General features: G+C 42.0%; 1 protein-coding gene across 1 annotated transcript; it reads right to left on the bottom strand.

Annotated features, from left to right (window-relative positions):
• Nucleotides 1-9,990: 9,990 nt before the first annotated feature.
• On the bottom strand, nucleotides 9,991-11,920 carry LOC137793144 (uncharacterized). Its single transcript, XM_068589137.1, has one exon. It carries the CDS (start codon nucleotides 11,871-11,873, stop codon nucleotides 10,182-10,184), a length of 1,692 nt encoding a protein of 563 aa, XP_068445238.1. The 5' UTR covers nucleotides 11,874-11,920; the 3' UTR covers nucleotides 9,991-10,181.

Raw genomic sequence — 11,920 nt, 5'->3', positions numbered from 1 at the left:
CAATAACCATGTAAACCATAATTGCATGTGGTTTCAGCGGGGGGGGGGGAATTATGCCAAAAGCACACATTTCAGCACACAGATATGGGGACAAAGAGAGATGTTATATCTATAGCTAGCGATTGGGAAATGGTATTCTAAGAAGCAAAATCGGCCGCTGTGCCCGAGCAAAGAGGGGGAAGTGGAAACTGAATCATCTGAGAATGTCTGTCAGGCTTTTAAGGGGAACGAGTAAGGCTGGGATGTGAACCAGCACAAGGGGGCACTGGGCGTGCTCCTCTTCATAATAGAGACACACTCAGGCCTGTATGGCTGGCATGAAATAAGCTCCGCTCACATGACACACACACACACACACACACACACACACACACACACACACGCCTGCGTACACACTCGCATGCATCCGAGCATGTACACCGCACCATTCCCCGTGTACAAGCAAAAGCTGTTTTCGCAGAGCATTTAAGAGATAAGGCCAATGAGTTAATGCAGACGTACTGCCATAATCCAGTTTTCCCCCCTTTCTGACTCTCATCCCCCCCCCCCCCCACACACACACACACACACACACACACACTCTCCTCTAGCGGCTTCTCTGCGCTTCAGCTGCGTATCTGTGACAGATTAGGGCAGATCACCAAGGATTACCTCCGCCAGACACAGTCGCTACACGCTGACCATAGACACCCCCTCAACTCCCCCATAGAGAGGAAGAGAGGGAGGGAGCCAGATTTAAATTTAATATTGAATACTTACATGTAATAATCATATGTTGGAAGGTGTTCCTTTCTATCAATCCATATTTATTTATTTGTTTGAAGTAGGAATATTTTGATGATGTACGTTTAGGTCATAGACGTTAATGCGTTGTTAGCAGGGTGCATGATGCCCGGGTACCTGCGGTTCCTTTGGGATGCAGCTGCAGAGTGAATATAGGTCAGACCTCGTTTTTGTTGTTATTTGCCTTTGATTGCAGGATAAAAAGGTGTCTCCAGTCCCTGTTACTTGCTAATGATCCCTCTTTACAAAGAACTCGAGCAACGCTCTGTACCCAAAGCCAAATATCTGACAGAGAAATCATTACTTTTTTTTCTTTGTTCCAGACTCAACAACTTCATTTTCGCGAGCCGCACATTACCCAGCGGGCGGTTTGGGTACTGCACGCACTGGGAGGGGGGGACATGCAGTGATGGGTATATCTCATGGATTTGATGTGAGCGTGAGATAAAATGAAACTGATATCTTATCACTTTTAAGTGTGTTTCTTTTGGGGATTTCAAGGCCAACTTGAAATGCATTTAAAATGAGGGAAACTTTCTGCCCAACTTTCCAGAGTTGTTCACTGTTACAGAGCAGAGAGAATATTTTACCCATGTCCATGAGAAGAGAGTCTGAATAAATTAGGAAAATCCTTTATGGTTCATCTGTGCACAGCCGTTGACAGCAGTGATCTTGTTTGTAATCAATAATATATGATTGAATTAATATATATATATATATATATATATATATATATATATATATATATATATATATATATATATATATATATATATATATATATATATATATATATATATATGTTTATAGTAAGTACAGCTCAATTTTTAGGTTATCAAGAGACTCAAAATACCTTCTTATACGTCTCTGAATGGAATATTTCACAGTGTTATTAACATTTTGGAGGGGTGAATCATTTCATGGCCAAACTCAGATTTGGATGACAGGCGCCAAACCTGATATTTAACGGATCATTTTAAAAATGCTTTAAATGCTGAATATTAAATTACCCTTTAATCTGTGTTTGGATGCCTGGAAACAAAAAGGTGTGTGTGTGTGTGTGTGTGTGTGTGAGAGAGTGATGGAGCAGGTGTGTCCGAGATTGGCAGATAAGGGGGGAGGGAGGAGGGGGACTGAGACCCCACCTGGACCCAGAACAAGCGGGGGGCCGACTGGGGCCGCGGACGCTACTAAACACACACTACAAAGGGCTGGCGGGGCGAGGTGCACGGACGCCATAACACAGCCAAAGTCCCATTGTTCTATCCCTGTTTCATCTCCCCTCCTTCTTTCCAAATATTTTGAAGGACGCTCTGAATAACATACTGGTACTGAGAATATTGCACTCTGTATATTGTTGAAAGGAACTTAGGCAGTCTGAGTTTTTCGCTCTTCAAAGAAGGTGGCTTTGTTTTGTTTGGGTTTTGTTTGCTCCTGTATTTGAATTGTGTCCCGTGATTTCGTGGATATCTCATTGTTCCAGGATTGGAGATTGTTGGACAGAGAAGCGCCCACTGGCTCATTTATTTTCATTGCATCACGTGACTCATTGTCATTGTCATTGCAAAAAATAACAACTGGCTCCTGTTTCCCACTGCCACTGCTGCGATCCTTCTCCTTCATTATCAGAGTTTCAATAAGACGGTTCCTATGTACAATTCCAGGGTGCACATTTCCATATCCGAGCCAAAGGGAAGCCGATTAAAAATACAAGGCCACAGCTTTGCATCAGAGTAAAAAAAAAAAAATATATATATATATATATATATATATATAGAGCTCAAAGTGTGGCGATGCGCTATTAATCATGTGATGAACGCGGGGATGAGCTTGAACCTCGACAATGCAGTGTTACAGCATCGTCTTACAGGGTCGTTTGATGGCCCTTTCCTGGGGACCCTGGCATTGATTGGGCCCTGAGGGTGCCCTGCGGCGTTGCCCCGTTGCCAGGGCCTGACTGACAGCTCTAATGACGCCTGCCATCGTCGGGCAAGGGACCGCTCCAGAGCAGGCATTGAACTTCAATCGGCCTGTGTGACGTCCAAAGAGTTTTTGATTTCTCAGCAGTGGTGAGGGGGTAAAAAGGAGACCCCTGTGGGAGACAGGCAGCACCCGGCCTGCCTTTGAATATTTCTCCGTTTACCGCATGTCAGTTCTCGGTGTTGGAGACGCACAGAAGAGAGGCATAGGGGGGAAGGGGGCAGGGGTTGGGGGGAGGGGGGCTGTGGTGAATTTTTCATAAGAAAAAAAGGCGAAGGACCCCACGGACTCATGGGATTAGGTTTGGATGCTGTCATGTGGACGCAGACTTTGTGATTATGCGAAGCTGTCATCGTGTCAGCTTGCAATAATGTTTTCTAAATAAAGTTTTTGGGGGATGTTGGTGGTGTGTTTTATGGCAAAAGAGAAACATGTCAAGAGGCTGGACGGAGAAGTTGCAACCATCAGTGCTCTCGACATCTTTCTCTCATGCACATGCCCGTTTTCCCTGCGATGGAGGGATGTTGAAGAGCAGTAGAACCTCAGAAGACTCATCCTCACTTTGTTCTATTATTCACCATCTCTGGCTTCAGAACTCTCTAGGATCTCCATGGGGTTAGACTCTCTATCCTGATGGAAAGACTCCCGTGCCGCTGAGAGCATGTTTACGTCCCGGCCCCCGACCCAGCGGCCCACTGGAGCATACAACCAGTTCCCTCTACTTCCACGCTCACATCAGAGCCATCAAAAACAAATTAAGCGCAGACTGGTGCAGGCCATTTGTTAATCTCGTGTTCACTGGCACTTTTTGAAACCACTTGCTGAATCAAAAAGGTTCATTTTCGAGAGTGGCAGCCCACTCCAAACAACCGGCGAGGACGACATTCTGGCAAACGTCACGCAAACAATGTCCCCTACACCGTCTTTCTTTTGTTCTTTGCAGTCAGCATGAATCATTACATCTTCACCCACTACGCGACAATATGATCCCCTCTCCGAATGCTCATTTGTACCAGCATAAATAGTTATTTGAAAGATAAAAGCAAACATGTTTGTTTTTGTTTGTGTTTTTCCCTCTTCTTCACTCCCCAAAGGCATTTATGAGCACTTTGGTAATAAGGACCAGAGAAGGATTTAGCTGAAGAAGAGGAGCATGGGATGCTTTGATGTACTCTTAGATTAAGTCTACGGCAATGTCTACAAAGATCCATGCAGCGTATATACACTGAGCTCAGCGAGACAGATTCCTCTCTGCTGGCCCTTCCTCTCTGGTCCCAAACCTCCACGGCATGAAAGACAGTCTGTATGCTCCATGGTAGCAGGAGACTTGTATGGACCTTGTCGACAGCTTCAGATGAACCATTCCCCAAAGAAACACAAACTGTGGAGAGTTTTTTTTTTTTTTTTTTTAACAAACTTGTTTTTTCCCCCCAAACGCAGATATTTCCCCCAACAAAAAAAAAAATCTAAACTTTTAAAAGACTGGGTTCAGAGTTGCTTTGATTTTCTGATATATTGCTCTGCTTAAAAGAGATTTATCAACTAGGCAAGGCTCTGAAGACGAGCAATGCCCATGCGACTCGACACTGTGCCAGTGTTTGAGTTTAAGGAAGTGGAAGAGGGCGGGAGGCGTTGGAGGGGAGGGTGGCGGGGGATACAGAGAGAATGATTTTCCCAAATTGTTACGAAACCGAAGATTTTCAATTCCAAATTCATCTTAAAATTTTAAGCACTTGATCCAATGTCATGAGCCATTCAGCCAGAGCCACCAAAACGCCTCTAACCCTCCATATTTCATGTCTTCTAATCTCTTGTAAACTAGTTAGTGAGCAGAAAGTTAAAGAGCAGACCATGTGCGGTACAAACAATTCAACAATATACAGCGAGCAGGTTTGCAAATCAGCAAGCAGGCATTTTCTTAAGAAAACATTCTTGGCACAGCGTGACTGCCATGATTCCCTCTATGCTGCTGTGCAATTTGTATTTGTTTAGAGTGTTAATGAAGGGTTGCATGAATAATTGAAGACACACAAAGCATGCGATTCCAAATTAACCGCAGCCCCAACAAACACACCAAGCGGCTGCACAGTGTGTGAGGGTGTTCTGGTGATCTGATGCTGACCTCTACTGGACGGCTCTGCTGCTGAATTCAACACTGTTATCAGACTGATATTATTAGCGGGCACATGCCACAACTGTACCTATTAAGGAATTAATATGTCAGTGGAAGTGAAATTTTGCTGTGTAGTGGCTTTAAAAACAATGAATGATACTTGCATAACTAACACATGCTTATATTCCAGCACCTCCAACACGTTTGACGTCTTGACCAATATTTGAGAGTTAAAAAATTAGACAATGATGCCGTGGTCAATATTTGTATTGTTTTACTTAACACCATAACAAATATCAACATTGTACTTGTTAAAGATCTCTTAAAGTGTAAGATGGAAGATGTACAGAAAGGGATCAACCATCTACTCTGCTGCAGATTCTTGTTATATATTGGATTGAATATGTCACATTTTTTGCAAATGTATGCATACAACTGTATATGGCTTTATATTTAGATTTGTATTTGTTGCCTTTTCTGTTATTTATGAAAGAACCAAAACCCGAAAAGTAAATCAGAGCAAAGTAGCAACTCTCCACATAATGGCTGGAAAAAGGACAATTGATCTCAATCATTAAAAAATTGTAACCAATAATTTGTCTTTCAATTGAAAAGATTGATTCATCAACTAACAGTTTCAGCTCTGCGTAGCAGCCAATGGGCTTTCTCGCTCAAATGCAAAGTCAGTTAAATGTATTTACCTCCCTTCTTTTTTTTTCAAAATGCAGAACGAGAAGCTTAATATTATCAGTGAACTGTGTGAGCATTAACATGTGAAGGTGCTTTTCAGACCTTCATTACGATCACCACGAAGTCAACTGATTTGTTCCCATAAAACACACACACACACACACACACACACACACACACACACACACACGCCACGGTAATGTCCAGTTGCCCAAAGACACTTCCCTGTGGACAACAAAACAATCCTTTTTCCTTTCTGGTTGTCCAACAATTTGAGGAAGGCCCACTTCCCATTTCCTCATTACTTTTCATGCCATCCACCATCCATCCATCTACCTCCATACACACAGTCTCACACCCACCAGAGCTGCCACCCCACCCGGCTCAATTAACACTGCGGGTCCAAGGGTGTGAATTATTTAGTGATGAATTATTAATAAATAATAACAAAGGGGCTCGGGGGAGACGCAGCCCGGTCAATTAGGAGAGAAGGGAAAAGTGAAGGCAAGCAGCGGGGGGTTGGACGCAGGGGATCTGCAGCTGATCTGATCTGCGCCTCATCATTATCGCCGCCCGTCAGACACAATTACCTCGGCTGCGCACTTCAAACAACAGCCCCTTCCTCCGACTCTGACAGCCCTCCACTTTCTACTGCCTCTGTTTAGCCAACACACTCACAATACACATTCTACAATTACCTTGGATTTTTTTTTTATCACAAATTGTAATATGGCCACAGAAAAAAACAACCTTGCTGATTGGCTAAAATAATATATCAGGACACCTCAATCATGGAGCAGCTCAGGTCTTTAGTTCAACTACTGATATGAATAGAAGAGAGAAGTGCAGTGCCCATAAAACGCATCAGCTCTCATGATTCATTGATAAAGAACAATGAATAAAGAAGAATTTAAAGTGGCCTTTTTTGACAGAAATTTCAATGTCAAAGTGATAATAGACCTATGCAAATCGTTTACTGAATTAGTAATATAAAATGTATAATTGTGTTAGTATAAACTGCCCTTATTTGGACAAACCTAAATAATTTTCTAGTGCAGCTAATTGAACGTTATAATTAGAATTGAAAACAAGGGTTTCAATGGATTGCAATCCAATCATGTTTGGAAGTTAGTGTTCTTTGATTTAATTTTGCAAGAAAAATTAAATATTAATTCATGAAACTACACCAATCAACTCTCACTGGTGAAACAGGCCGACTAGAAGTTACACCGATTACAAAAAAACTGTAAAAGGTTGACGGAGACTATCCAAATACCACAGAGGAAGTCCTGTAATGTTGCACAGACCTTCGGATGGGTAACACACGGCCCACTGAGCGACATTCTGTAGGCACAGTGCTGAGTGAAAGCATCGCCATGAGAAGATTTTACAGTAGTTTTCAAGTATTCTCTATCTTGGTGTCTTTCCGTCTAATTAACTCAAATGGATTTGACTTGTCATGGTTCATCTATAATTTTCCACAGGCCTTTGATATTCAGTCTGCAGATATAAAAAATGCAGGGTTAACTTGTCTCTAAGCCTGCCTCTGTGTGTGGAAAAGTCTCTCAACACAGGGGTTTGGGTTTGATGTGATATGCAGAACGAACTGCAGGAAACTTTTGTGAAAATGTTAGATATCTTTTTTTTAAACATTATCAATAAACTGTGAATCAAATTACTTTGGAAATAAAATATATCATCCTTTGAAACTGTGCATGGTCCTGAAGATGCAATATAGTTTGGCCATGTGTGTGATTTCAGTAAAACCATGCTGTTTTACACGGGCATTCGCTGAGCTTACAGGGTATTTTAGACATTGTTACATCTTTTTCTAGCGGTTACTGAAATGCAACACATTCAGAGCATCTGACTGTTTGATACCACAAGATGGTGCTAAACGTAGCCTTGTAGAGAGTACTGTGATGCTGCTTCTTTGATCATTTCATCTAATTCAAAAAGCAAGACCTCACCAAGCGGATATGAAGATGTTTCCGATATAGAAGTGGATACCGTTTTGTTTTTGTATGAGTTAAATGCTTAAAAATCAGAGCGTTCCTGACAAATTAATTGTGCATTATGGCTTAGTAATGCCTCTCCCAGGTCACAAGGGGGCAGCCTTTGTCTGTTGTAAAAGATAGACCCTCCCAAAAGGTGACAAAGTGCAGACTCACCCATCACATCTCCTGTTTTGTCTGTCAGTCCCAGCAACAGTGGAGCTCATCAGGTTCTCCAAGAGACATCCAACCTGCAGTAAAAACCAGTGAAACAGTGTCTTTGAATCTTGAATTATAGCATATGAAAGTCTACATAAAAAAACAGATGTGGTGATCATTTAGATTTAAAGCGGTCTGTCATCACACAAATGGAATGGCTTGCATCGCAATATTATTTGATGATTAATTTGCAGACAAATATCCAATTTAGTTACTAAAGTTCTCTCACTGGCCTGAAGCACACTTGCCAAATCCTCAGAGAAAGAAACTTGGTGCACTTCCCAAAAATTACTTAATTATACAGGAGAGCTGAATGTGTTCTTACTCAGTGACTTTGTGGCCAATAAGAGAGGATAAATCAGGCAGCGGATGATAGATAATAGCTGACCAGAGAAAAGAACAGCAACTGGGCGCAGGATAGGCTCTGGTCTCTGTCAGGGGAAGCTTGCACATGATGACTGACACTCATTAATACTCATAATACACTGTTGTTTATTGAGTACACTGATGAAATCAACATTTTTTTTGTCTCCAGTCAATTCTGTAAACATTATTAAAAAATGTCAGTTTCAAAGAAGGTCAGTTTGAAAAGGGGAAAAAAAACCAACCTCCTTGCCAAATCCATATTGATTGCCTCTAAACCTTTTTGACATTGATATTGATGACTTTAACGAATAGGATACAGTGAAGTAGAAAGTCTGAGAAACTACCAGCATATTATGAATGATACTGCCTCTCCTTTATATCTGTTCTAGTAGGAGAGGTATTGTGTTAGTCTGTGAGGTTCAGATGGAGAAGAAGTGTCTTAATTTGCATCAGCTTCCCTTATGGGGATTAACCAAAACAAAGATACATTTCCCACACAAGATATGTTAGAACAATCTGATTGTATTGTAAAATACTTTTAGGTCTACAGTATGATGCAAAATGACACAAATGTGCAGAAACCAGCTGTCTAGTTTTGTTGAGCTTGAAGGTCAATAGATAATAAGACAATCAGATATCATGCTGTCTGCAACTCAGTTGCCTTTACTCAAATCATAAAATAAACCATAAACAATGTTCTTTCTCTGGCACAGCAGTGTCCCATAAAACCATCAAACAACTGTTTGCTTCCTCAGAATGAGCAACACTTGTCCCCAACATCTCTTCTAATTATATAGGGGAGCAAGCCTGACTGCTACTGCTGTCGGTCTTGCGCCCCTAGTGGTGGGAGGTCCAACATAATCAAAACACACAAAATGGCTCTTATAGCTTGTTTTGATTCAGACACTTGTTTATTGTTGCCCACCAAAACAGTACTGAATGAAAACAGGCCTCAATTGGATTTCAAGCCTTATACTTCCAATACCCTCTGGGAACGGACAAACTAAAGTTTCCTGTTATAATAATAATAATAATAATAATAATAATAATAATTATTATTATTATTATTATTATTATTATTATTATTATTATTATTATTATTATTATTATTATCATTATAATTATTATTATTATTATTATTATCCTGCATTAGTCCTGCAGTGGGGAAATGTACAAACATCATATGGCATATTTACATACATTACATTTTTTTTGGTCTCTGCATTTACACCCATCCTAGGTAATTCTTTATTTTATTTGTATTTATAATCTTTCATTGATTATTCTCTGCATTTTACCCACTTCGTAAATAATACAATTCAATTTGATTCAATTAAAAAAAAACATTTATTAAAAATTTGCCATGGAGGGCTTTTTTTTTTTTTACAATCTGTACACATACGACGACCCTGTCCAAGGACATCACATCGGAACAGGAAAGAAAAAAAAAACCTTTCACAGGAAAAAAAAAAAAGGCAGGGCCCAAGAGGAAGGACCGCTCCAGATACATTGGAGGGGAAATCTCTCTGACGTTTAAGGATGGGGGCTTTTTCGGAGGGAATCACTCCCTCTAAAAAATACAACCATCATTTAAAGTCAGAGAGATTTTCCCTCCAATTAAGCTGAGAATTAGTCCAGATACATTGGAGGGAAAAACTCTCTGACGTTAAATGATGCGGGCTTTTTCGGAGGGAATCACTCCCTTTGAAAATACGACATCCCTGTCCCACGACATCACATCGGATACGATGTAATGTCGTGGGACAGGGATGTGGCTTTTTCGGAGGGAATCACTCCCTCCGAAAATACGACATCCCTGTCCCACGACATCACATCGGCTCAGGGAAAAAAAAAAAAAAAACCTTTCACAGGAAAAAAAAAACAACCTTTCACAGGAAGGTTAAATGATGGGGGGCTTCTTTGGAGGGAATCACTTCCTCATCACAGGTCGAAGGTGGACGTAAGCTCTATCAAAGAGGAACATCTTAAGTATATACCCTTAAATGAGTTGACTGTGTCTAAAAAGTGAAAGCTGGTTAGTTTAGCCATGAGTGTTGTCTGATCTGCTTCAAAGTAGGACGCAGATCGGGGTCTTCCATCAAACACGCTTGCAATAACTCCTGGCATTCTTTGGACAGCATGTCACTGATTGTCAGCGTCTCATTCAGGAAATTGGTGGTCTTAAACATTACAAAATTGTGGAGCATTTCAAACAGTACGATTCCCATCTGCCACACCGTGGTGGGTCCAGCACTGTATTTGCCACGACTGCTCCACTCTGGAGGACAGTGTGGACTGGTGCCATAGAAATTGCGGAACGAACGACGTTTCTTTATGAAGCAGCTCAGTCCAAAATCAATAAGACGAACCCGCGGGACCTCCGAGCCTGTCTCAATCAAGATGTTTTCCAACTTAATATCTCGGTGAAAAATGCAGTGATCCTGGAGTTCAATGGCTGCATCCACCAGCTGTTTAAGTATGATCTTGGCCTCCTCCTCCGGTAAGGAGCCTCCATTGTCTTGGACGTAGCAATGTAGGTCTTTGGACGGAACCGGTCTCTCGTGTACCAGGATCAGCTCCTGGTCCAGATCGTACCAGTCCAGTAGTAACACGGGGGCTCTCACTGGTTCGCTTGTTTCGTCCTGCAGCCTCAACATGACGGCCACCTCTATGGAGAGATTCCTCCCAACATTGTCTGTCTGTTTGAGGATATTGTCCACTGGTATGCACTTGATGGCAACAGGCAGATTATCTTCTCTGCGAAAGCCGGCAAACACACAGCCACATCCTCCTCGGCCCAGCTCATGTTGTTGCTCGTATTTGGCCTCAAATTTTGCTCTTAGAGCATCTATGGACGGTTCCTGTTGTGTTTTTGGTTTGTTGTCCTTCATGGCCAGCTTTATTTTCTTGCATTCCTTTTGTTTAACATTGGTGCTGGCCTTCTTCTTACTATTGCAGCTTTCTGTGTCTGTTGAAGAAAGTCTTCTACGTTTAGCATCCGGCGCTCCTTCTGTGGCTTTCCTCTTTACCCCTCCTGAACTCAGGTTATGGACCAGTTCACTTTCAAGGAGCTCTGTCGTTTCAAGGGCGGCCCTGTTGTCTTGACTGGTCTTACTGCCCCGAATTATGATAGCCTCTTCAGAAGCTTTCCTCTTTACCCCTCCTGAACTCAGGTTATGGACCAGTTCACTTTCAAGGAGCTCTGTCGTTTCCAGGGCCCTGTTGTCTTGACTGGTCTTACTGCCCCGAATTATGATAGCCTCTTCAGAGGCTTTCCTCTTTACCCCTCCTAAACTCAGGTTATGGACCAGTTCACTTTCAAGGAGCTCTGTCGTTTCAAGGGCCCTGTTGTCTTGACTGGTCTTACTGCCCCGAATTATGATAGCCTCTTCAGAAGCTTTCCTCTTTACCCCTCCTGAACTCAGTTTATGGACCAGTTCACTTTCAAGGAGCTCTGTCGTTTCCAGGGCCCTGTTGTCTTGACTGGTCTTACTGCCCCGAATTATGATAGCCTCTTCAGAAGCTTTCCTCTTTACCCCTCCTGAACTCAGGTTATGGACCAGTTCACTTTCAAGGAGCTCTGTCATTTCAAGGGCCCTGTTGTCTTGACTGGTCTTACTGCCCCGAATTATGATAGCCTCTTCAGAAGCTGACCTTAGTTGCTCCTGACCTCTGTTGAGGTCTGAAGAACCTCTAGAATTTGTCGGCTTTGCAGAGTCTTTTTCCATTTCTAATGTTGAAAAGAGGGCCACAGACGATAACGTCAGAGCAAGAA

This window comes from Clinocottus analis, unplaced genomic scaffold (genome assembly GCF_023055335.1).
Source record: "Clinocottus analis isolate CAN_PGR_092001 unplaced genomic scaffold, fCliAna1.0.p SCAF_22, whole genome shotgun sequence".
NCBI classification, from domain to species: Eukaryota; Metazoa; Chordata; class Actinopteri; order Perciformes; family Cottidae; genus Clinocottus; species Clinocottus analis.
The sequence above is the reverse complement of the archived record's forward strand: the minus strand, read 5'-3'. Positions and strand labels throughout refer to the sequence as shown.

What these genes read in the sequence shown, in the direction of transcription:
- LOC137793144 (XM_068589137.1), bottom strand. Translation starts at nt 11,873, where the DNA reads ATGGAAAAAGACTCTGCAAAGCCGACAAATTCTAGAGGTTCTTCAGAC.